Raw genomic sequence first — 26374 nt, 5'->3', positions numbered from 1 at the left:
TACTAAATCAAATAGCACCTACATTTACTAGTTATTTGATCTTAGGAAAATCATTAAACCATGAGGTTTCCTACTTCTACTGGTAAAATGAAGGGGGGAAATCATCAGGCTATTTTCAAGACAAAGGAACTTTATAGTACTGTGTCTGGCACATAATAGGCACTCCATGATTGTTAAGTGTTATAGCTGTTTATGACAGAAAGCATTCCGATAAGTCTTTGTGTGGTTTAACAGGGCTTTATTTATTTATTTATTTATATTTTCAAAACACAAATTTAGAAGCTAGGGAAGGCTCAGGCAGGAATGGCATCTCCTTCCACATTCAACCTAGATTCTCTAAGATAACAGGGCATCCAAAGTTCAGTTTTAAAGTTCTACATTAGCTCCCCATTAAAAACAAATAAGTAAAAAGTCTAATGTAGCTTCTAAAAGGAGGACATTATAAGTAAGAGGTATTTGAGAAACAGGGATATTTCCTTTCTTTTGAATATATAAATACTTAGTTTTGTTTAGTATATAAATGAGACCCCTAACTTCAAGTCAAACCTAATTTTTAAAAAATTCTGAAGTTGCTATGTTTATGTTTATAGCTAAATTAGATACTTGCAATTAACAGAAATTTAAGTACTTATAAAAATTAGAATGGTCAGCAGAGCACACATAAAGAATAAAGGGGAAGATGATTCTGGAATGCTACAAATGCTGTTTTAATCTTTCAATCTATGCAGATCCCTCCATAAAAACAAACAATGCAAGCAGGATATCAAAACCAAAAACCAATAAGCAATATGTACCAAAAAGCCAGTATTAGTGAGTAGGAATAAATTGACAGCACATGTTAAAAATCAACTTGGTTTAAGAAACTATGTAGGAGAGAGTGGAAGAAAACCAAGCAAGAGAGTAAACAACAAAATCATCAGGTATTTTCTGGATAGCTTGTCAGGCCATTCTGAGATTAGCAATAGAAAGTAGGAGAAGCCTTTGTAGGCATCGATTCAGAGTTGAAAACAAAGAAACAACATGCCAGGGTGTTAGGGGTATCTGGGGATTCAGACCCAAAAACAAAGAGCACTCAAAAATAATAAACTGAAGCACCTTTTCTAAGTTAAAGCATCAGCCTGAGAAGAAGTCTAGATGGACAAAGAGAAATAATGGAAAGAGACGGTCCAGGCAAAGGAGGGCAACAGAGGTAGAAGTACCCAGAAAGAACTTGGCCATATATTTCATCTTTCCCTAAAAACAACTAAAGAAGAAGCATTATACCATTAAGCTGGAAAAATTATTTTTACCTACCCTTTCCCTCCTAAAAGTAGATAAAACTCTCTTACTCAAAAAGGAGCAATAGGAGAGGATCTCAAATCTCATACATTTAATATAAGAAATAAAAAAGAGCAGAATACTATCCCTACAGGCAATGCATGTACATCAGAAAGACCTATTCAGAAGACTGAAACTGAATATTTAATAAGCTAGGAGTAATAAAGAAAATGATATAATTATAAAATCAGAATTGGAATAGTATGGCTTTGTGAAACAATGTCATAAGAATAGAAAAATTCAAAACACAAATTCTAGAAATGAAGGTTGTAAATTACAAAGAGGAAATAGATAAATACAAAAGATAAAGCCTAAAGAAATACAAGAGGGAAAGATATTTTCAAATCAAAAAGTTAAAGAATTAAAATATCAAAAAAATATTAATAGCTATAATAGATGGGAAAAGAACAGATAAACTTCATGCAAAAGGAATCAATGAAGAAGAAAAGTAAAGTAATGAAACATAAAATACTAAAAACAATGCCATAAAAATTTTCATGAAGGCCAGGCATGGTGGCTCACGCCTGTAATCCTAACACTCTGGGAGGCCGAGGTGGGCGGATTGCTAAAGGTCAGGAGTTCAAAACCAGCCAGAGCAAGAGCAAGACCCTGTCTCTAGTAAAAAAAAAAAAAAAAAAAAAAATAGAAAGAAATAAATTGGCCAACTAAATATATAGAAAAGATTAGCCAGGCATGGTGGTGCACACCTGTAGTCCCAACTACTCGGGAGGCTGACGCAGGAGGATCGCCTAAGCCCAGGAGTTTGAGGTTGCTGTGAGCTAGGCTGATGCCAGGGCACTCTAGCCTGGGCAGCAGAACAAGACTCTCTCAAAAAAAATATTCTCATGAAGATTTGAAATTACATAATTGTGTACTTAGGGGTATCAACTGAGAAGCCATAATTGAGAAAATGCTAGTAAAACAATTGGACTGGAAAGGAAAAAAATTTGAGCATCCAAAGAGACTAGTCATTCATATGACAAAGAAAATCAGATTTTCATCACACTTGACCAAAATACTTTGACAGAAGAAAATAGAGTGGCATATTTAAAATGTCAATAAAAATTTTTTAAATCAAGATTCTTTTTTTTTTGATCTAGCCAAAATCACCTTGAAGATTTTAAATAATTTTATTTATGTGGAAGAACTGGGGAATACTGTATCCATGAAAATTCACCCTGTGGGCAATTCTATAGGTCAATGTACTTAATTTGTATCTTCCCAAAAAATATTTTTTGAAAAAATGGTGAGAAAGGCTATGGAATAAAAAAGTCTTGAGAAACATACTAACCAGTAGTAATTCATGGGTATTGTTGGTATACTAATAAACAAGTAGGAAAACAATGTGTAAACATACTGGAGAAAAGGGAACACTGTTGACATTAAGGAATCAGTGCTGATATTTCTGGGTGTGATAATTATATTTGGTTATATTTTAACAAAGGAAATCTTTCTTCCAGATGAAATATGATATCTAAGATTTGTTCAAAAGAATCTGGGGGAAATGAGTGGAGTTATAGTGGAAATAAGATAGGCCATGAGTTGATAATTACTGAAGCTAGGTAATGGATACATGAGGTCATAATAGTATCCTCTCTTTTTAGGTATACGATTGAAAATTTCTATAGTCAACAATGACGGGGGAGGGAGAGGTAGGAGGCAGAAGAGGGGGAAGGCATAATCAAGGGGAAAAGAAAAGATCAAAAAAGGAAGCCTACTAGAATCTTAGATGCCATTTCAGAACTTTTAAATAATATGGCAAGATGATTCTATCTCTCTTTAGCAGGCTCATTTCTCCTAAAATTCAGTTTATATTATGTTTTATCAGATTGTACAACAGGTTACCTATTAACATAAAAATAATCAACAAATTAGCCATTGACTCTTTTGTTAGAATTTAAAATTTTGCAATGCTAGTTTATATTGGATAGAATTGCATTTAATTCAGGAGATCATATTCATTCCTTAGCTCTTCTTGTCTGTTGCTGATTCCAAAATTATTCAGATACGGAAAATATCCACAAAAGAAATTGAAAAAGAGGATATAGTGTATTTCAAATCCTAAGTATTGGCAGACCAAAGGATCTGACAAAGGCAAAATGATAAGAATATTAGGATGGAAGAATTTTTATACCTTTTCAAGGAACATATCTTCATATTACAAAAATTTTTGGCAATCAAAGCTTTTCAAACTCAGTCTTTGAATACTTACATTTAATTCACTTTTCAGCACTTCTTCAAGAAGATGACCTACAGGTTCTTCACCTTCTTTTGTGTCCATAACTACACAGATCTTTTGTGAAATTCTTTCTGAGATGAAAAAAAAAATTAAAATGTTAAGTTTCTTACAAAACATGGAACAACACCCTAGTATGCTGAAACGTGTACTTACCTACTGTTTTTAGCTGTTGATCAAGAATAGGAAGGGTTGGCTTCAGGCCAAGAGGAGTGACCTATACTACACACTGAGATGTTCTTGACTCTGTTTAGCACCAAAGTCAATGAATCTATGCATTAAACACATTGTAAGTAACAATCCACTGGGCAACCAACAGAAATAGATTTTAGGATGCATTTGGAAGGGAGTAACTGGAAGAGACAACTATTTGGCTTATCAATTCAATTCTTCTGTGTCATAAGGAGTCTCCCAGAATCTGATAGATTTCCCACTTCCCAGGCAGATTCACTCTTTAGGCTGTAAGGTGTCTCCTGTGCACAGACTCACTGGGCTACCCAGTGCCCTGGCTAAGCACGGTGTTTTCCTTGGCATTCCTCTAGATTGTCAATTCAATGAAATTAAGATCCTACTTTGACTATTACCATAACGAGTAAAAATGGTTGAAAAATTTTTCTTCAAATTTAGAAGTCATGCAATGATCTGATTAAAAATTATAAACTAAGTAGCATAGTAATATTCACCTTTACAAACCCTAGATGCATTCTCCCAAAAGATATCCAGTCCTCTTCTACAGAAGGCAAGTCCAAAGTACTAAAAAATGCCCATATAGCTGCTGGTTGAGGAACCATTCCATGCCAGGGACAAAAAAAAAAAAAAAAAGCCTAATTTTAAACAAGAGTCCTGAAGTAAAAATAACATTTGACCCAGCTGCTCCTTTCATGGGCAATTCTGTATAACATGTTCTATGTAACCACTGATCTAGCAATAGTTAATGATTCTTCCAAGTAAAGCTAGATAAGATTATTTAAAATAATATCACCAGTTAATAGTACTCCTATTATAACCTTCCCCTTAATAATATTATATGTTCCAGGAGCTGTATGCTACGTTACTGCTAATCTTCATGATAACCCTACAAGAATAATATTAGACTGAATCTATGTAACAGATTTAGGAAGCTTGACTTCAAAAAAGTGAAGTAACTTGCCCAAGATTCACAGGGATATGAGTAATAGAAAAAGGATTCAAATCCTAAGAATTCCCAAACACTAAAACGAAAGGAAGAGGGAGAAAAGACATCTAATATTTACTGAGCAAGCATTTTCATATGAAAAGTCTTAACGGTTTAATAGTCATTACTCCATATAATGTCTCAAAATATGTATTTTTAGCTAAATCATATAATTCCTGTTTGCACTCACAGGGTACTTAAATCTGGGCCTTCCCAAAGCTCAGGCCTTTTCTAACATGTTGAATTTTCTTCGGTAATTTCTGTAAGATAATCTAACACGTTCTTCATTCTCTTGTGCCCTACAAATTCAAGAAAACTAAATATATGTAAACAAAGTAATTCAAATGGATTGAGAGGATTACTTTACTCTGGATACAGATCTGTGACACTAAGTTATATTACCTTAAAATCATTTCCTCTCTTTAGGACTCCACTCAGCTACGAGGTTTCTACCAACTCTAAAAAGTCTTTAGTTCTAAGTTACATGATATTAATGAAATTCAACATCATTATAGGGCACAAACGAATATTGTAGACAGTAAGTGTTACAGATCATTGTAGAGAGAGATGAAATGATGACAAAATCAGATAACTATAATAAAATGGATTAGGAGCTTACTCTTAAAGGTGAGTAGGTATTGCTTAGAAATAGGGACAAGGGGCTTTGAACATAAGAAAAATAACAACAAAATTTTAAAATGTATTGAGGTAGGAAAAGTATTCACATAAACATAGAATGACCAACAGCCAAGAGAATTACCTGAAAACTATGAAATCATTTATTAGCAAACTCTAAAGTGGGATACTCAAGTAGGGTCAGATCATTGAGGCTCCTTTCTATCTTGGATAACACAGCAGCCTAAGAGCTTTCAATCAGGAGATTGCTATTATAAAATCAGTGGATTTTTTTAAAACAAAGGTAACCCAATATCACACATCATAAAATGAAATATTTAAAGAAATTTTGACTTTGTGATATCCTAGCAAAAACCCAGATGATTGTATTTCTGAATGCTTCTCACTAAAAAAAAAAAAAAAAAAAGAACCAAAATATGTAAGAACACAGAATAATTTACAAACAACAATCAATGTGATGGCACTCTTTGGGCAAATTTATAAAATGATGTATAAAGTTAAGAATTCTTTAAAACAAAATTGAGCATATATAGTGAATTTTCCCTTCCTTGTTTCATCATATATCTATCTTTCTTTAATTCTAAACTCTACCAAATGTAAGTCAACAATAAAAGAAAACTGGCATATTACTGCAAACCTACAAAACAAAATATAAAAACATGAAGTAATTCAAAATCTATTTGACATTATCTTATACTATGTTTCAGTTATCCAAAATACAGAACTTTTTAAAGAATTTTTCATTGCCATATAAATTTTACAATCAATTTCCAAAAAAACTGCTGAGTTTTAGACAGAAATAATCTCTTTAAAATAACAAGCCTTCCAATTAATATGATATGTTCCTCTGTATCCTGAAATTTTCCTTAATTTCTCTCATAAGTGTTTCGGTTCCCAGTACAGAGTCCTTTCAGTTTTTGTTAGAGTTATTCCTAATTATTTGTTGATGCTACTATAAGCTGATTTTTTATTAATTTTTTTATTTTGGCATATTATGGGGGTAACAAAATGTTTAGGTTACGTGTGTTGCCTTTCCCCACTCTATCCCTCCAGAGTCAGAGTTTCAAGTGTGTCCATCCCCCAGATGGTGCACATTGCACTCATCACATATATATACACACATCCCCTCCTCCCCGCCCTCCACTTGCCCGATGCCAGACAAATGTTATTCTTATATGTCCACAGAGGTGATGATCAGTTAATACCAATTTGCTAGTGAGTACATGTGGTGCTTATTTTTCCATTCTTGGGATACTTCACTTAGTAGAATGGTAAGTGGATATTTCCTATTTGTTGTTACATATAAAAAACACAGTTTTTATAGACCTTTTAGTCAGTAAACCTTACTAAGTTTACTTATAAACATTAATGTTTTATCAATTTTAAGTTCTCTACAAACATATTGATTGTGAATAATTAAGTTTTATTTCCATCTTTCCAATCTATAATTTTATCTGATAATGAAAATGTAAAATATTACTGCTATGGTCATAAAAAATTTAATCCATAATTTTACTTTCTTATAAGGTCCTACCATATTTTCATTCAACAGTTATACTATCCTCACACAATGAATAAGAAGTGTTCTTTTCTATTTTCTGGAAAAGTGTCTAAGATTGATGTTATTTCTTTTTTTGTATGGTTTTAGAGAATTTACCAGAAAAAGCCAACTGTCTCTTTGTGGGAGAGTTTTCAATTACAGATTCACTATTTTAAATTGATAAATGAGTATTCATATTCTCTATTTTCTGTCTCAGTTTAGTAAGTTGTGTTTCCCAAAGAACATTCATTTCATCTAAATTCTCATGACTACTAGCATAAAGTTGTTCATAACATCTTATTTTGTTGTCTTATAAGAATTGCATTGATGTTCCTTTTTCATCTCTGCTACTGATTACTTTAGCCTTTGATATTATTTCATGAGCACCCTTGCCAAGGTCTTACCAATTTTATTAACATCTTCCAGAAAAATCTTTGATTCTCTTGTATGTTTGTTTTCTAGTTCACAATTTTCTAATTTTCTTCATATTTTCTTCCTTCTACTATCTTTGGGCTTCATTTACTATTGGTTCCCAATTTCTTTAAAAAATAAGTTGTTGACTTTCTGCTTTTCCTTTTTTGGCAATATTTACATTTAGGCTCTAAGTTTTCCTCTAATAACAGCTTAAGCTGTACCTCAAACACTGTTATTTTTATTCAACTTAAATCACTTTATTTTCAGTTTAAAAGATTTCATTCATTTTCTCTCACTTTAAATATTTTCTAATTTCTAATTTTTTATTTGACCCATGGATTGCATAGAATTTTACTATTTTTATTAGATTGCTATGTAACAAATCACTATAAATTTGGTGGCTTACAATACTACTATAGGGTGGGAGGGGAAGATGAAGAGAGAGAAAGATAGGTGAATATGCACAGAAATAAAGCAAATGAAGCAAAATGAAAACTGGTGAACCAGTGCATCTAGGTAAAAGATATGGAAGCTATTTGTGTCACCCTTGCATAATTAAGTTTGAAAGTATATTAAAATTAAAAAGTCATCCCCCTCAAAAAAACCATATATAAGGAAAAATACACAAAAATGCATTAATAATAAGTGACTGTAAAATCCACCTCTGTTCATTGAAGTTCAAGTGAGCAAAACATAAGGATATAGATTCAAGGCAAAGTAACAAAATAAATGTACTAGATCTTTTATCATGCTGGTTTCTGTATTGTCAGCTAATCTCTTCTAATTTCCAGCTATTTGTATTCCATATTGGTCTACACCAGACTGGCTACTTTCTTACAGTGTCTATGGACCAAACAATATGTCCTTTGCTACTAATAATGATAAATTCTCAATCTGTCTATAGTCATTCAAAATCTTAATCACTTCTCTATTTTAATTCAATGGTTCTCAACTGGTTTTATATCTGAATCAACTATGAGTATCTTTTTGTTTTCCTTTCTTCAAATACACATGCCTGTGGTCCATCTAACATGATTCTACCCAGTACTTTTGTGAGTTCCAAAAGTGATTCTGACGTACAGCCAGACAAAAAATATCTGCTTAAGTATTGCACTGATTTTATATAATGTGGGGATTATAAAAAGTTTCTTTGTAAAAGAAATATAAGTATATATTGCCTACTGTAGCTGATTCATTCAAAATGGAATAACTTCTGGGTAATTCAGCAGTTTTCTTTATCTTTCTCATGTGTAGCAATTGCAGGATAGCAAGTTTAGTGAGAAAGAAATGTTGAATCAAATGTACAAAGACTTTGACATTTTTGATGTAAAACTTTTAAAGAAACCCACACCCACCAAACCACTACTTTTATCTGCATGTCTCTTCAGTCTTTACAAGTAAGCAATTGCTCAACCAATATTGTTAAAGGAGACACAAGGAAAAGAAAGTAATATATATTTAACAATTACAAATATAAGGAACTTGATAGGTGGTTCAACAATATTTGTTAAATTATTATATTAAGGCAAATACAATTTCTAAAATTTTATATACTTTTAATTCAATATATGAACAGATGCTGAAAGTAGTATATTCATGCTTTGGCAGTATTTCCCACATGTGAAATAAGAGACTAAAGATCAATTTTTATGCAAAGTTAATTTGCCTATAGGGATAAGGTTATTATTAAGCACATATCTGTAAAAGGACAGTTTAAGGGTAAGGATATGGATTAGAAGAGTCCTTCAGTCATTTTTTGATGCCTTCAGTGTGTTAGGAACCGTCAGCTCAAAGCTAAATAAGAAGTGACTGCCTTTAGTCAGTTTGCCAACCAGTACAAAGATTTTAAGATTCAATATTCACAGTGTTACAAAATATTGATATTTAAAATACTGTCTTTAAAATATTGTTACAAAATATTGTCTTATTTAAAATAAAGGCTTGAATTTTTTAAAAAAGGCTCTACCTTATGGGATTTTAATGAGGATTAAATTAAATTATGTAAAATTATGCACAGTGCCTGGTATAAGAAATACTACTCAATAAATGTTAGAATTATTGTTGTTATAGACACATACATTCATTTAAGAACATAAGTTGAGATTCCTTTTCTCTACTCAAAATATGACCCATTTCTGACTTCAAATGCTCTCTCATACTCTTAATATTTGAGGGTTTGGTAAACAATCCATATAAACTTCATTCCACTAAGCCCCCCTTTCAAATTTCTAAGTTTCTCCAAATATGCAATAGTCATATGTAGTAATGGAATACACATTGAATACAGTCCTAGGTTTTCATACTTGAATATCTTTAAAACTAAAATAGATACCCACTATTCTCATTGTTTATATCTTAGCTTGTCTCCCAGATCTAGGCTGAAACATATGTGATTGCTATTAATAATTTCACAAACATGCACTGACAATCTTAGGTGGGAATGTTAATTTACTTAAGATCTTTTCAAGAAAGAGAAAAATAATTATTGTACTTGGAAGTTCACAATGGGAAGGAATATAACGATAGGAACAGGGCTCTAATAAATTGTACCTGCTCAATCTCAGAGTTATTCTGGGATTTCTCAACTCATTGAGAGAGGAGAAAAGTACATAACATATGTAAAATTCATTTTTTCATGAAGCACAAAACACTTTCTGAACATAATGATTAATCCTATTGAATTTCAAAACAAACAAAGTATTTAGCAACTTCCTTGAGGTTAATGATGAAATCGAAATGAAAAGAAGCCTTTAGAATTCTTAATCTTCTGTTCTATTAATAAAGTACTTCCTAGAAATTTTTAGAGGTTAAAATAAAAACACCACACCAAGGAGAATCATAAAATCATTTGACAACCCAGAATCATAAAAGGTCTAACAAGAATCTACTCTTTGTTCTCCCCCGCAAAAAGACCTAAGGATAAATTATAAAAATATTAAGTTTACCACTAAATCATATCTGACTTGTCAACTTGATGACTAATATTTGCCTCTGAGTTTTAGCTTTCACACTACCCTATTTTTAAAAAATAATTTCTTAAAATCCTCCTAAAAGGCCACCAGCGACAGATGGTGAAATATTTTGATGTCAAAACTAGTAAGGCTCCCCCAAAATCATTTTAACACATACTATGATTTAGATTAAATAACTCTTCATTTATCTATAGCATATAAGTGTAATTTACTTCAGTGTAACTTAACAGAGAGAAAATCCATACAAGAATATGACTTAAACTCCACAGGTTTGTATTAAAAACTGTAAGCATTAATTAATAAGCCTAAACTTTTCCTCTAAAATACCTCATTCCCATGCTTGAGAACTTCTAAATGGTCAAAGTATGTATATAATTGCAAATAATAATTAAGCCAAACAAGAAATAAAACACAACTTAATTTTATTTTATTGACTTTGATGGTTAATTTTCTGCAGAAACCTAACTAGGCCACATGATGCCCAGATATTTGGTTAAACATTATTCTAAGTGCTTCTGTGAAGGTGTCTTTGGATGAGAATAACATTTAAATAGGTAAACTGAGTAAAGTAGATGGCCCTTCACAATATGGTGAAACTCATCCAATCTGTTGAAAGCCTGAGACATTGGCTCTGCAGATTTTGGACTTACCAGTCTCCATAATTTTGTGAGTCAACTCTTTAACTCCATATCTACCTACATCTCCTCTTTTAGCGTTTTTAGGTAGAACCTCATTACACTGGCAAAAGTCAAAGCATTCTTCACCAGATAACTAATAATTCCCAGGTCCTCATCATAGAATTCCCATCTATTTTTATCTTATATAAGGCAATATATGATTATGACTCATACCTTATTTTTCAATGAAACCACTCCACCTACAATTCCCTAAACATATTTTGGAACTAACATACATGTTCCCTCTGCCTGCAGTGTCATTTCACTTCCTTACCTAATTCTTCAATAAGGTCCACATTAAGAACAACCTGGTGTAATGACTACAACCAGCATTTCAGATGCATTTTGGTGTGTATGGAGGGAGGGTTGGAGGCAAGGAATATGCAGAAGTAACAGAATCACCATGGAGGCTTTTTTGAAACTACAGTACTCCCACATCTCCAAATCCCTAATTGTAATACATAAAAGCATTGCTCTCAAACACATAAATGCACAAACACAGCATTCTCCTTGTATTTTCCAGGTAGAAATCACCGCATTACTTAATCTGAGTGTTCCTCAGGAAAGGCTCTTCAGTATAGGGTTTCAGAAAAAGGAGAGAAATCTACATGCAATATGACCCTAATAAGTTAATTCACAGAGGTGATTTCCAGGCATTATTTACTAAGAGAGCCATACCAGTTCCTTACAGCCAGCAATCATTCTGATGGTTAGTGAATACATTATGATTATTTAGTGCTCATGCCATAATATTAATATGTACTTTTAGTACTGTCTTTGCTTTTTACTATGGTAGATACTTTCATACATTATTTTATTTACTCTTTATGAAAACCAAGTAGTGAGAATTATTCTCCCCATTTTATGGATGAGTAAAAGCAAGTAAGTTGTCCCAGCTCACAGGCATAACTTTAAGCTTTCTAATCCAAATCTATGTGAAGTTAGCATCACAGAAGATTGCTTTCCTCTAACAGTGTTTTGCATTTTTATTTTACTTTTGTTATACTTTCTACATTGTATTTTTTATTTGTCTACAAAATCACAAACTCATAAACTACAACCTATGATTTCCCAGTACGTCCTAAGCTTTGGAACACAGTACCAATGATAAGATATGAAAGACTTGTTTCCAGGCTCTGTGCGGGGCTCCCAACTCATACACGTTGTTATGGGCTGAATTGTCTATCCTCCTAATTTAGTATGTTAGATTCCCACCAACTAGTACCTAACAATGGGATTATACTTGGAGATAGGGTCTTTACAGACATAATCAAATTAAAATGATGTAACTGGAGTGGGCCCTAATCTAATATGGTGAATGTCCTTGTTAGAAGAAGAAATATGAACATAGACATGTACAGAGGGAAGACTATAAGACGACAAAGGAGAAGCAGCCAACTTATAGTCAAAGAGAGAAGAGACTTAAGAAACTCAGCCTGCCAAAATCTTAATATCAGACTTCTAGCACCCCAAATTGTGAGAAACTGTTACTTAAGCTATCTAGTTTTGATATTTTGTTATGAACACTCTGGCAAACTAATAATACACATTGTCTGACTTCAATCTGAATAAAAATTAGCATCATTAAATAAAAGGACCATAAAAAAGATACTGAGAAAGAGAAATAAAAAACTTATCAGTAGAATCTTATTTTAGAAAAAGGAATAAAAAATGTAGTCATTTTTCTTTCAGGCCAAATAACTGTAAATATAAAAATACAATAACAACTATCAAGAAGCCGAGCTAAAATATATAAAAGAAAAAGTAAATAATACTAAAATCAGCCTTAAAAGAAAATACTTTCAACATAATGCAGTTTCAAATTTATTAGGTTTTAATAGATAACAACCCAACAATGCACCTCAAGGAGCTAGAAAAGCAAAAACAAAACAAACCCAAAATTAGTAGAAGGGAAAAAAAATAAAGATCAGAGCAGAACTAAAGGAAAGAGAGATGAAAACAATAATACAAAGGATCAACAAAACAAAAAGTTGAGTTTCTAAAAAAATATGAAAATTGATAAACTGCTAGCTGGACCAACCATGAAAAAAAGAGAAAAAATTAAAAAATAAAATAAAAAATAAAAAAGGAAAACATTATAACTGATACCACAGAAATACAAATCATTAGACTATTATCAACAACTACACACTAACAAATTGGAAAACCTAGGAGAAATGGATAAATTCATGGACACATACAATCTACCATGATTGAACCAGTAAAATGCAATAATTTAGAGGTAATGAGTAATGAAATTTAATCAGTAATAAAAATTCTCCCAACAAAGGAAAGCCCAGAATGGGATCGCTTTGCTGCTGAATTCTACAAAACTTACAGAGAAATAATAGCAATTCTTCTCAAACTATTCCAAAAACTTGAGAGAATTCTCCCTAATGCATTCTATGAGGCCAGAATTATGCTAACACCAAAACCAGAAAAGGACACAACAACAACAACAAAAAACCTATAGGCCAATATCCCTGATGACATAGATGTAAAAATCCTCAACAATATGCTAGTAAACCAAATCCAACAACATATCAAAAAGATAACATCATAATTAAGTAGGATTCATCCCCAGGATACAAGAATGCTTCAACATATGCAAATTAATAAATGTGATACAACAACAGAAAGAAGGACAAAAACCATCTGATCTGAACAGACACAGAAAAAGCATTTGATGAAATTCAACAGCCTTCATGATAAAAATTCAGAGAAGTTAGACACAGAAGAAACATACCTTGAAATAATAAAATGGGGAAAAGCTGAAGCCCTTTTCTCTAAGAGTTGGTAGAAGACAAGGATGCCCACTTTCACCACTCCCATTCAACATAATACTGAATGTCACAGCCACAGAAATCAAGAAAGAGAAAGAAAAAAAGCATCCAAGTTGGAAAAGAGGAATTCAAATTGTCCCTCTCTGCAGAGGGCATGATTTTATATTTAGAAAAACCTAAAGGCTCCACGAAAAAACTCTTAGAACTAATAACACAAATTCAATAAAACTGTAGTATACAAAAATCAACATGCAAACGTAACTAGCATTTCTATACACCAATAACAAACTAACTGGAAAAAAAAAAAAAATCAAGAAAGCAGTCCCATTTCAATAGCTACCAAAAAAAAAAAAAAATACCTAGGAATAAATTTAACCAAATAAGTGAAAGACCTCTGCAACAATAGCTACATAACACTAAGGAATGAAATTGGAGAGGACACCGATAGGAACATATTCCAAGCTCATGAATCAGAAGATTACTGTTAAAATGACCATATCAAGCTACAGAGTCAGTGCAATGCCTATCAAAATACCATGGACTTTCTTCACAGAAACAGAAAAAATAATCCTAAAATTCATGTGGAAGCAAACTACAAAGCCATAGTAATGAAAACAGCATGGTATTGGTATAAAATCAAATATATAACCAGTGGACAGAACAAAGAAACCAGAAATGAATCCACATCTTTATAGTCAACTGCTTTTCAAAAAAGGTGCCAAAAACATACACTGGAGAAAGGACATAATCATTAATAAATGCTTCTGGGAAAACTGGACATTCATATGCAGAAGAATAAAACTAGACCCCACACTTCTCACCCTCTACAAACATCAACTCAAAATGGATTAATGATTTAAACATAAGACCCACAACTATAAAAGTATAAGAAAAAAACATAAGGGAAATACTTCAGGACATTGGTCTAGGCAAAGATTTTACGGATAATACTTCAAAAGCGTAGGCAACAAAAACAACAATAGACAAATGAGACTGTATTAAACTAAGAAGCTTCTGCACAGGAAACAATCAGGGTGAAGAAACAATCTATTGAATGAGAGAAAATATTTGCAAACTATTCATCTGACAAGGGACTCAAACAACTCAACAGGAAAAAAAGCAAATAATTATATTAAAAAGTGGGCAAAAGATCTGAATAGATATTTCTGAGAAGACATACAAGTGGCCAACTTGAGTTAAATGGCTATTCTCAAAAAGAAAAAAATTCTTCCAAGGAAATGTGGAAAAAAGAAATTCTTACGCACAATTGGTATGAATGTAAATTAGTACAGTCATTATGGAAAACAGTATGGAGTGTTCTCAAAAACCCAAAAATATAGCCACCATATAATCCAGCAATCCCATGACTGGGTATGTATGCAAAGGACAGAAAATCAGTGTATCAAAGGGATACCTATATCCTTCTGTTTATTGCAGCACTACTCATAATGGCCAATAAATGGAATCAATTTAAGCATCTATTAACGGATGGATAAAGAAAATGTGGTATAAACATACAATAGAAGGCTATTCAGCTATAAAATGAAGGAAATTTTGTCATTTGCAGCAGCATGGATGGAACTGAAAGTCATTATGTTAAATGATACAACCAAAGCCCGAAAAGACAATTATTGAATGTTCTCACTCATATGTGGGAGCTAAAATTTTGATCTCATGTGGGTAGGGAATGGAATGATAGTTATCAGAAGCTGAAAAGGGGGGAAGGAAGGAAATAAAAAGAGGTTGATTAATGAGTACAAACATACAGTTAGAAGGAAAAAGTTCTATTGCCCAATAGAACAATAGGGTGACTATAGTTAACAGCAATATATTATCTACTTCAAAATAGCTAGAGGAGAAGATGTGAAATGCTCCCAACACAAAGAAATGATAAATGTTTGAGGTGATGATATCCTAAACACCCTGCTTTGGTCATTGCACAATGTATGCATGTATCAAAATATCACATCTACCCCATAAATATGTACCATTTGTTTAAAATTTTGAAAAATCATATTTTCCAGAACCTTAAAGTAATAGGTACATTACCTTATGTTATTTTCTCCTTACTTCCATTTGGGAATGTAGGTATGCATACAGTTACTTGTTTCCTTATAGAAACAAGTAGAAATTACTCAATTTTATCACTGAATGTGATATAAGATTAAAAGAAAGTCTTTGGTAGAAAGACCTCAATTCACTTGTAGTATTTTATCTAATGCAGACACTTAACATTTATTTCAAAAAACAAAAAGAGAACTCTTGAAAGATGTCAACGATAGCAGAGACATCTGCTACCATTTTTCAATCTCCAAGAATCCTCACAAAAAAACCCACAAAACTATATAAGAAAACCAAAAACCCCTGAACAACACATTCAACAAATCTAGAAAAGCTGACATAATAACCCCAAAATACAACTGAATGAAGATGAACCACCACCAAAGATGCATGACCTGGCATATAAGAATTGATGCAGGAAGCAGCAGAGGGAAGCAATAAAACAGGCTGTCTGGCAGACCAGATAATAGAAGAACGTCTGATTTTGTATCCTGAGACTTTACTAAATTCATTTACCAATTCCAGGAGTTTCTTGGTTGAATCCTTGGGGTTTTCTAAATATAATATCATATCATCAGCAACAGTGAAAGTTTGATCTCTTCTGCCCCAATTCGGATACTTTTAATTCCACTTTCATGTCTGATTGCTATAGCCAGGACTTCTAGCACTATGTTGAATAGAAGTGGAGATAGTGAGCAGCCTTGCCTGGTTCCAGTTATAAGTGGGAATGCTTTCAATTTTTCCCCGTTCAGTATGATGTTGGCTACGGGTCTGTCATATATGGCTTGTATCATTTTTAGGTATGTCCCTTCTATGCCTATTTTATTAAGTGTTCTTATCATGAAAGGGTGTTGAATTTTGTCAAAAGCTTTTTCTGCATCTATGGAAAGAATCATGTGGTCTTTGTTTTTGCTTCTGTATACAAAATCAATACACAGAAATCAGAGGCATTCATATACGCCAACAACAATCTAATTGAGAACCAAATTAAAGACTCAATACCCTTCACAATAGCAACAAAGAAAATAAAGTACCTAGGAATATACTTAACCATGGAGGTAAATGACCTCTATAGGGAGAGCTATGAAACACTGAGGAAGGAAATAGCAGAGGATATACACAGATGGAAATCCATACCATGCTCGTGGGTCGGCTAACTCAACATCATTAAAATGTCTATACTACCCAAACTGATCTACAGATTCAATGCAATACCTATTAAAATCCCAACATCATTCTTCACAGATACGGAAAAAATAATTTTACGCTTCGTTTGGAACCAGAGAAGACCCCACATATCAAAAGCAATTCTAGGCAACAAAAACAAAATGGGAGGTATTAATATGCCAGATATCATACTATACTACAAAGCTGTAGTAATTAAATCAATCTGGTATTGGCACAAATATAGGAATATGGACCAGTGGTACAGATGTGAGAACCCTGATATAAAACCATCCTCATATAGACATCTAATCTTCGACAAAGCAGACAAAAACATACGCTGGGGAAAAGAATCCCTTTTCAATAAATGGTGCTGGGAAAACTGGATAGCTACTTGTAGAAGGCTAAAGCAGGACCCACACCTTTCACCTCTCACAAAAATCAACTCACGCTGGATAACAGACTTAAACCTAAGGTATGAAACTATTAGAATTCTAGAGGAAAATGTTAGAAACACTCTCCTAGACATCGGCCTAGGCAAAGAGTTTATGAAGAAGACCCCAAAGGCAATCACAGCAGCAACAAAAATAAATAAATGAAATATGATCAAACTAAAAAGCTTCTGCACAGCCAAAGAAGTAGTCATGAAAGTAAACAGACAACCTACAGAATGGGAGAAAATTTTCACATCCTACACATCTGATAAGGGGCTGATAACTAGAATCTACCTAGAAGTCACAAAAATCAGCAAGAAAAAAATCAAACAACCCTATCAAAAAGTGGGCAAAGGACTTGAACAGAACCTTTTCTAAAGAAGACAGAATAATGGCTAACAATCATATGAAAAAATGCTCAACATCTCTAATCATCAGGGAAATGCAATCAAAACTACAGTGAGATATCACTTATTTGCAGTAAGAATGGCCTTTATCAAAATGTCACAAAACAACAAATGTTGGTGTGGATGAGGAGAGATAGGAACACTCCTACACTGCTGATAGGACTGCAAACTAGTTCAACCTCTGTGGAAAGCAATATGGAGATACCTTAAAGTGATATAAGTGGATCTACCATTTGATCCAGCAATCCCATTACTGGGCATCTATCCAAAAGATCCAATGACACTCTACAAAAAAGACTCCTGCACTTGAATGTTTATAGCAGCACAATTCATAATTGCAAAGCTGTGGAAACAACCCAAGTGCCCATCCATTCATGAGTGGATTAATAAAATGTGGTATATGTATACCATGGAGTACTATTCAACTCTAAGAAACAATGGTGATAATAGCACATATTGTATTTTCCTGGATAGAGCTGGAACCCATACTTCTAAGTGAAGTATCCCAAGAATGGAAAAACAAGCACCACATATACTCACCAGCAAACTGGTATTAACTGAGCAACACCTAAGGAACTACATTAATTGGGTATTGGTTGGGTGGGAAGGGGGAGGGGCGAGTATATTCAAACATAATGAGTAGGATGTGCACCATCTGGGGGATGGTCATGATTGAAGCTCAGACTTGTGGGGGGAGGGAGGGCAAGGGCATTATTTGAAACCTTAAAATTTGTACCCCCATAATATGCTGAAATTAAAAAAAAAAAATAGAATAACCTCTAATTAGCCAACAGACCTTCCCTGAAAATCTAAGCAGGCCAACTTCTAGAGAGGTTTTACCCACTCACATAACTTTCTGTGGAGTTAATATGAAGAACACTTGGTTAGAGTTGAAGAGATTGTATATTCTCAATATTGCACACCAGAGTTCGCTCCTAGCACAGAATCCCACTAAAAGAGAAATTTGAAGTAGAATAAACACTACAAAGGACATAAAAAATAAAATGAAAAAAAGGTATTTATTAAAGTGGAAGATGGAAACAGGGCCAGGGAATCTTACAATTGACCTGCCGTATTTGCAGATAGTATAAGCTAAACAGAAGAGGGAGTTCCTTGAGTTGCCTTAAAAATTGTGTTCCTAACAAAGTTCAATAAAATTAACTTCTTATAAAAGTGAATAACGAAAAAAGTATCAAACACCACACAAAACTGTTATTCTGTTATAATAAGCAGAATAACACCTTTACACAGAATGGGGGAATACCAAAAATGTGTGTCCATAGAATCGAACAGAACTCTAACCTACTACTTCAACAAGACATAAAAGAACAATATAATTTAGACTTAGAAAAACTCAAATTAGGTGAGAGGATTAGGGAAAGAATTAAAAGATTTCAGAAGTAAAGACTAAGCTAGGAGTGACACAGTATAAACATTAACAGATAATATTTTGTGAGAAAAAAATGTAAAAATAAAAATTTAAATAAAAAATGAAAAAAGATTAAAATAACTCAATAGAAAGTGGCAAATATTGACATTAGAGAAAGATGATCCAAATGCATAACAAACCAAGGTGAAGAGAATACTAAAAATTATGGTTCAAAAAAATCTTTCTAAAATTCCTATTTATATAAAGTGTATATTACATATAACATACTGCAAATGTCTACCAGTAAAAACCAATTCCAAGGCATTTTCTAGCAAAATTACTGGACTTTAAAGAAAAAACATTCCTTTGGTCACCTAAACAAAAAGAATAGAAACATATTAAGGGCATATGATGAAATAATAATCAGACTTTATACAAAAAGGAAATGGAGAAACATACTTAAGACATTCAAGAGAAAAACAAGAGCCAAAGATTTTATATCAGCAAAACTGACTTTGAAGTACAAACCTCACAAGCAGTTATCAACATGAATTTGGAAATAATTTTCCCATTAATCTTTTCTGAGAAATAGACTAGAGCTCAAGCTTCAGACAGAAGTCTAGAGTCATAAATGTAAGGAGGAGAGATAGCATAGAACATATAGCTACTCATAAAACTACATAAGGGTTAAAATAGACTACATTACATAATGGCTGTATAATCTATAATGGCTATATAAGTATAGCATAAACAAAAAATAGGATGGGAAAGTGAATGGCAATAGATATGTAGAAAAATTAACTCTTTACTAAAATAATGTTGGTTAGTAGTATTGCTTTGATGCTAGTAAGATTGTATGGTTGAATAAAACAACTGAATAATTATGGAATATTCTATTACTCACTGCATCTTTGAGAACCAACATTCTCAATGAGAAAGAACTAAAATATAGATTAATATTGAATTGTAATTATCCTCAAAACTCATGAGATATTTATCTTTATACACACACACTAATCAATAACTATAGAGGATGATAGAAAACCAATTCATTCACTTGAAAACTAAAAGAAAAATGCCCAAGCATTTACACTTCCTGCGTAAATTGTAGATAAACAAAAACATTTATGAAATAGTCCAACTAATATATGAAAACCAATGAATAGAATTAGAACATCACAATTTGTACTATTCCCAATGTACTAACAAATCTAGGCATTAAATATCAATGGCTGCTATCATCACAAAATAAAAGATAAGCAAGATAAGGTGCCGTATGATAAAAAGGCATACCATCTGCAGTTTTGCCAAAAAGATGAAACTGAATCTGATAAAGCTTCAAGTTCCAGCTGCCACTGTAGAGAACAGAGAGACATAGCAATATACAAAACTGCACCATGCATGCATATGCACTCATCAAAATTCAAAATAGGACAACACCTATAGGTCAAATGGGCTGGGTTCAGCAAAAGGCAAAGTGTAAGAAAAATAAAGGTACAGGAAGATGTAAATGAGAATTAAAATGTCATTTCTTTAAAAAATATTATCACATCTAAACTACAGTGACTAGGAATATATATATGTATGTAATAGAGCTCTTAAGAAATGTGAGGAGATTGCTATAAAATTTGAATAGCTGTTACTTTTGAGAAGAGCATAGTTTATAATTGGGTAAAAGTATTAGGATAGGGCTTCTGCAGTGGGTGGCAAAATTCTATCTTTGATCTAAGTGATAGTACACAGGTATGTGCATTACTCTCCAAGATGTAAGTTTGTTTGGTTTGGATTTCTGTATCTGTAATTTGATAAGAGGTTTAAAAAAATCTGAATATAACTAGTCTTTTCATCCATACTTCTATAAGGTCTCATATAAGGATACATAAAGATCTACAAAACACTATTAAAACAATGGAGGAACTTTTTAATTTTTATTTTATTTTATTTTTTTATTTTTTGAGACACAGTCTGATTCTGTTGCCCCGGCTAGAGTGCCATGGTTTCAGCCCAGCCCACAGCAACCTCAAACTCTGGGGCTCAAGCAATCCTCCTGCCTCAGCCTCCTGAGTAGCTGGGACTACAGGCATGCAGCACTATGTCCAGCTAATTTTTTCTCCTTTTGGTAGAGATGGGGTCTCGCTCTTGTTCAGGCTGATCTTGAACTCCTGAGCTCAAACGATCTTGCCCACCTCGGCCTTCCACAGCGCCAGGATTACAGGCGTGAGCTGCCATGCCCAGCCAGAACTTTTTAAAGTTAAGAGAAAAACTACTAAGAAAATGAAATAAGGGAAATGGTAATTTTATTAACAAATAGTTTTAACATACTTTAGAAAGCTGAAAGCTCCTTAGAATGTGCTTTCAATTCTAATTGATCAGTACAATGTTACTAACAGATAGTTAAAAAGATATTAGCATCCAGTAAGTAAAAAGCAGATGAGTGTGATGTTCATCATGGGTTTTCCATATATGATTTCTACTATGTTGAAGTAGTTTCTATTACTAGTTTATTAAATATTTTTATCATGAATGGGTGGTAAATTTTGTCAAATACTTTTTCTGCATCAACTGAGATGTTCATGTAGGTTTTTTTCCTTCAGTCTGTTAAAGGTGTATTACATTGATCAATTTTCATACGTTGAGTAATCCGCTGTGCATTCCAGGAGAAATCCCACTTGCTCATGGTGTATGATTCTGTTAATACACTGCAGAATTGGTTTGCTAGTATTTTGTAAAAGACTGAAAGCTTCTCTAAGATCAGAAACAAGAGAAGGATGCTTACTCACTGCTTATGCACAACACAGTACTGGAAATTCTAGCCAGAACAATTAGGCAAGAAAAAGAAATAAAACACATCCAACTAAAAAAGGAAAAAGTAAAATTATCTCCATTCACAGATGATATGACCTGGTATGCAAAAAAACTCTAAAGATTCCACACAAAAATACAGACATGTTAGAATAAATCAGTTCAGCAAAGCAAAATACAAAGTCAACAAACAAAAATAAGTTGCATTGCTATATACTAGTGAGGAACAGTCTGAAAAAAATTATAAAAACAATTTCATTTATAATAGTACTGACACAAAATACTTAGTAAAGAATTTACTGAGGGAGTGAGAGACTTGGTTGAAGATCAGGGATGTTCAACCAAAAAGGATAATGCAAATATTCCAAATTCTGAAAATATCCAAAATCCAAAACACTTCTGGTACCAAGCATTTTAGATAAGGGGCATTCAACTGTTACACAAAGTGATCTATTAATACAAATTCAATGTAACCCCTATCAAAATCTCAATGACGTTATTTGCAGAAATAGAAAAACCCATCCTAAAATCCATATGAAATCTAAAGGGATCTAAGAATAGCCAAAACAATTTTGAAAAAGAAGAACAAACTAGAAGGACTCTAAATCTTTGATTTTAAAAGTTAACACAAAACTACAGTAATCAAAACAGTATAGTATTGGCATAAATACAGACATATAGACTAATGGTATGGCATAGAGAGCCCCAAAATAAATCCTCACCTATGTGGTCAAATGTATTTTGACACAGTTGTCAAGACCATTCGAAGACATTTGTACTTCAAGACAGGAGTCTGCCAACCTCCTCATTTGTTGCCTAATAAACTCCTCTTTCCTTCTCCTCAAAACAGAACAACAAAAAAAGACCATTCAATGGGGAAAGAAAGGACAGTCTTCAACAAATGGTGCTGGGAACACTGGATAGCCATAAGCAAAAGAATGAATTTAGACCCTTACTCAACACTATATGCAAAAGTTTACTCAAAATGCTCAAAGAACAAAATGTGAGGCTTACAACTATAAAACTTTTAGAAGAATACATACTGCAAACTTCTTGACACTGGATTTGGCAGTGATTTCTTAGATATGATACCAAAGGCACAAATAACAGTAACAATAACAACAAAAGTAGACAAATTGGACTTAATGAAAATTTAAAATTGTGTATCCAAAGACACCAATGTGGTAAAAAGGCAACCACAGAATGGAAGAAAACATTTGAAAATCATATACTTGATAAAGGATTGATGTCCAGAATAAATAGAGAATTCCTAAAAGTCAAAACAAAAAAAGACCTAATTCAAAAGTAGACAAAGGACTTGAATAAAAATTTCTCCAAAGAAGGTATACAAATGGCCATTAAGCACATGAAAGATGGTCAACATCCTTAATCATTAGAGAAATGTAAATCAAAACCACAATGAGGCTGGACAATGTAAAAAGTTTGACTATATGAAGCTCCATCTATCCTTTGAAATTCTCTCAAGTTTTAATCAAGCTGTAAATGCAACACAATTTTTCCAGGCTTTTTGAATCCCTGGCTTACTGATCTTTGCAATCTAAAATGTAGCCACTTTTGGTTAGAACACATAGTTTAGCAACATATACACAATGTGGTTTTTCATAAATGTTCAATTCCAGTGTTATTTTTTTTTTTTTTTTTTTTTTTGAGACAGAGTCTCACTTTGTTGCCCAGGCTAGAGTGAGTGCCGTGGCGTCAGCCTGGCTCACAGCAACCTCAATCTCCGGGGCTCATCGATCCTACTGCCTCAGCCTCCCGAGTAGCTGGGACTACAGGCATGCGCCACCATGCCCGGCTAATTTTTTGTATATATATTTTTAGTTGGTCAATTAATTTCTTTCTATTTTTAGTAGAGACGGGGTCTCGCTCAGGCTGGTTTCGAACTCCTGACCTTGAGCAATCCGCCCGCCTCGGCCTCCCAAAGTGCTAGGATTACAGGCGTGAGCCACCGCGCCTGGCCATTCCAGTGTTATTTTTAACTAAAATTCTCCATAATTTTAAGAGTAATAATGTATAAATCTGAAAGCTTATGAAGGAGGCCAAAATCTAATTTGTAACATTCTCATCTTTTAAAACTTCCTATTTTCCTTGAACATTGGATCTCTTAGTATATATAAAGTATATGGTCTTCTATAAAACATTAGAAAATAGATGTAGTTGAAAGCCTTTTCATTTAATTTCACAAAATAGTAATATGTAAAATTTCTAATATGCATGGCTTCTTCTTTACCATATGACATAGACTCACTGACACATTAATGAGAAACAAGAATACCTAGACATACACCTCTATCAATTAATCATCACTAGGGATTCATGAGCAATCAGGATGGTGTTTGTATTTTACAAGAAACTTTCAACTATCATGGAAGAAAGATAAATAAACCCAAATAAGATTATAGCTCCATTAAGCAGGCCAAATATTCAGAAGTCTGCCCTCAATTTTCTTAAAAACAACGAACACCATGGACTTCTTCCATTAAGCCTCATTGTCCACTATACTGACCTCGAGTCAGTTTTAGTGTTCTTATGTAAGTGTATCAGATCCAAAAATAGTCATTTCCAAAAGATGTTTCAAACTCTAATCTGTTCAAAGTGAGTATAGGATCTTCCAATTCTCCTGTTGAGTTCCTTGAATCAAAAGTCAGTATCAGAGTCTATTTTCTATCTCACGTGAAAGATTTTGCAGTGATATTAAACAGAATCACCACTATTAAGCCTTGGTGTCCCCAAGTTCATCTATATAGAATACTTAAGATTTGTCTAAACACCTGGAACGAGGAAGCTATTGTAACAGAAAGGGGGAAGGCAGGCAGCAAATAGAGAAAAAATAGCCAAAAATCCATGACTATAGGACAAGCGGACAACGGGCACAGCAAATAAAGATTTGCAAGAAAACTACATGTAACCATGTTAAAGGTCGAAGTGGTCTTCTGATAAACTCGCTCTATTGCTAACTGTGCCTGTTTCAACTGGAGGGCAATTGTACATAGGCAGATATTTTTTAAAAGATGTTTTATATTATCAGATCTTAACCGCATTTTTAAATGAGTCACTGAATACAGGATGAAGTTTCCTACATTAGAACTAAAAGAAGCAGGCATGTGACATCTTGTCTCTTGCACACGCTTCTACGTGTAAGCAGTATAAGCAAGCGTATTACTGTTTTCTAGGTAAATGATACTGTATTTCTTTTTTTTGCTTTTCAAAGTATATATTCTCAGTTAGTGAAGAGAAATAAATTTGAAAGAAATGCAACGTTTTTAACGTTAGTGACTCATGAGAACATTACAAAGTGTACTACTGCTTTGAGCATAAATGTCGTTTGTGTTTTGGTAGGGGGTTTGGTGTTTTTTTTAAAAAAACCCACCTACATCAGAGTGAAGTATAAGTAGCTGGCTTTTGTCTGTTATCAAGTCTTATTTAGCTAGTTGCTTAATACCTCGCTATGACCTTCAAACTTTTTGAAATTGACAGATTTACTTGTCTATGCTTAAATTACCATTTCACTGATACAAATTAAGGAAATTACAAAATTAAACAAACAAGTGAACTCTACTTTCTCTAATCTTGACCCAAATACTGAACTTTCCAATTTATATCATTTTTACAATAAGAGTCCAAGGAAACCAAATGCTCTTAAAACAACATATTACAGCCTCCCTATTCTCACTAATTAAAGCTTGACGCAAATGTTCTTACAGATTCACAGAAGATACAATCATAGTACTATTTTCAAGAGAATGAAGAACAAAAACGATTATGTACAAAGTTATGATATTAATGTGAAAATTTAGAAAATTAAGTATCACTCAAAAGCCAGACACAAAAAATTAAGGTTACTATATAAATCCTTGCTGTCACTTTGCATTGTCCAAAAACATGGCTAATAACATAAATGGTGTCACCACTGGGTATTTAACAAGAAAAACCTGATGAGGATATACCACAGACGCAAAACACTATCCAGTTACAGATGTAGAAAACCTGATTTAAAGTTCCTCATCTTTTCAACTTGATCCAAAAAATTCAAAATAATATTGCCCTTAAAAATACCATGATTTTCAAGTAAAAATGTTAAGGGATCACTAAAAAATTAAGGCACTGGTTTCTCTATATGCATAAAACACACTCCAACACAGTCTTCCGAATTCTCAGTAATGCTGAACCTAATTTATTCACATGTGATTTTATTTTATTCCTTTCAGAGCCAATTTAGAAGTATATTCAGCTACTTTCAATGTATAAACACAAAAGAATTCAATTGTTTCCCTACCATACAGTTTTTTCAGAAACTATACCAAAAAAGCAGGCATGAGGGTTTATAGCTTGACAGTTTCTAAAAACTTTTTGAAAAAAATCCACTT

General features: G+C 33.1%; 1 protein-coding gene across 1 annotated transcript in view; it reads right to left on the bottom strand.

Moving 5' to 3' along the window:
* Nucleotides 1–26374, bottom strand: part of CRPPA (CDP-L-ribitol pyrophosphorylase A) — a 255187-nt gene that overhangs the window by 133129 nt on the left and 95684 nt on the right. The window contains exon 6 of the mRNA XM_020289845.2: nucleotides 3530–3627. Within this exon, the coding sequence (XP_020145434.2) occupies nucleotides 3530–3627 (98 nt within the window). The remainder of the gene's footprint in view (nucleotides 1–3529; nucleotides 3628–26374) is intronic.

The sequence above is a fragment of the Microcebus murinus genome, chromosome 9, assembly GCF_040939455.1.
Source record: "Microcebus murinus isolate Inina chromosome 9, M.murinus_Inina_mat1.0, whole genome shotgun sequence".
In the NCBI taxonomy this organism is placed as follows: Eukaryota; Metazoa; Chordata; class Mammalia; order Primates; family Cheirogaleidae; genus Microcebus; species Microcebus murinus.
Note: the sequence above shows the minus strand (reverse complement) of the source record. Positions and strands in the feature narration are given on the sequence as shown.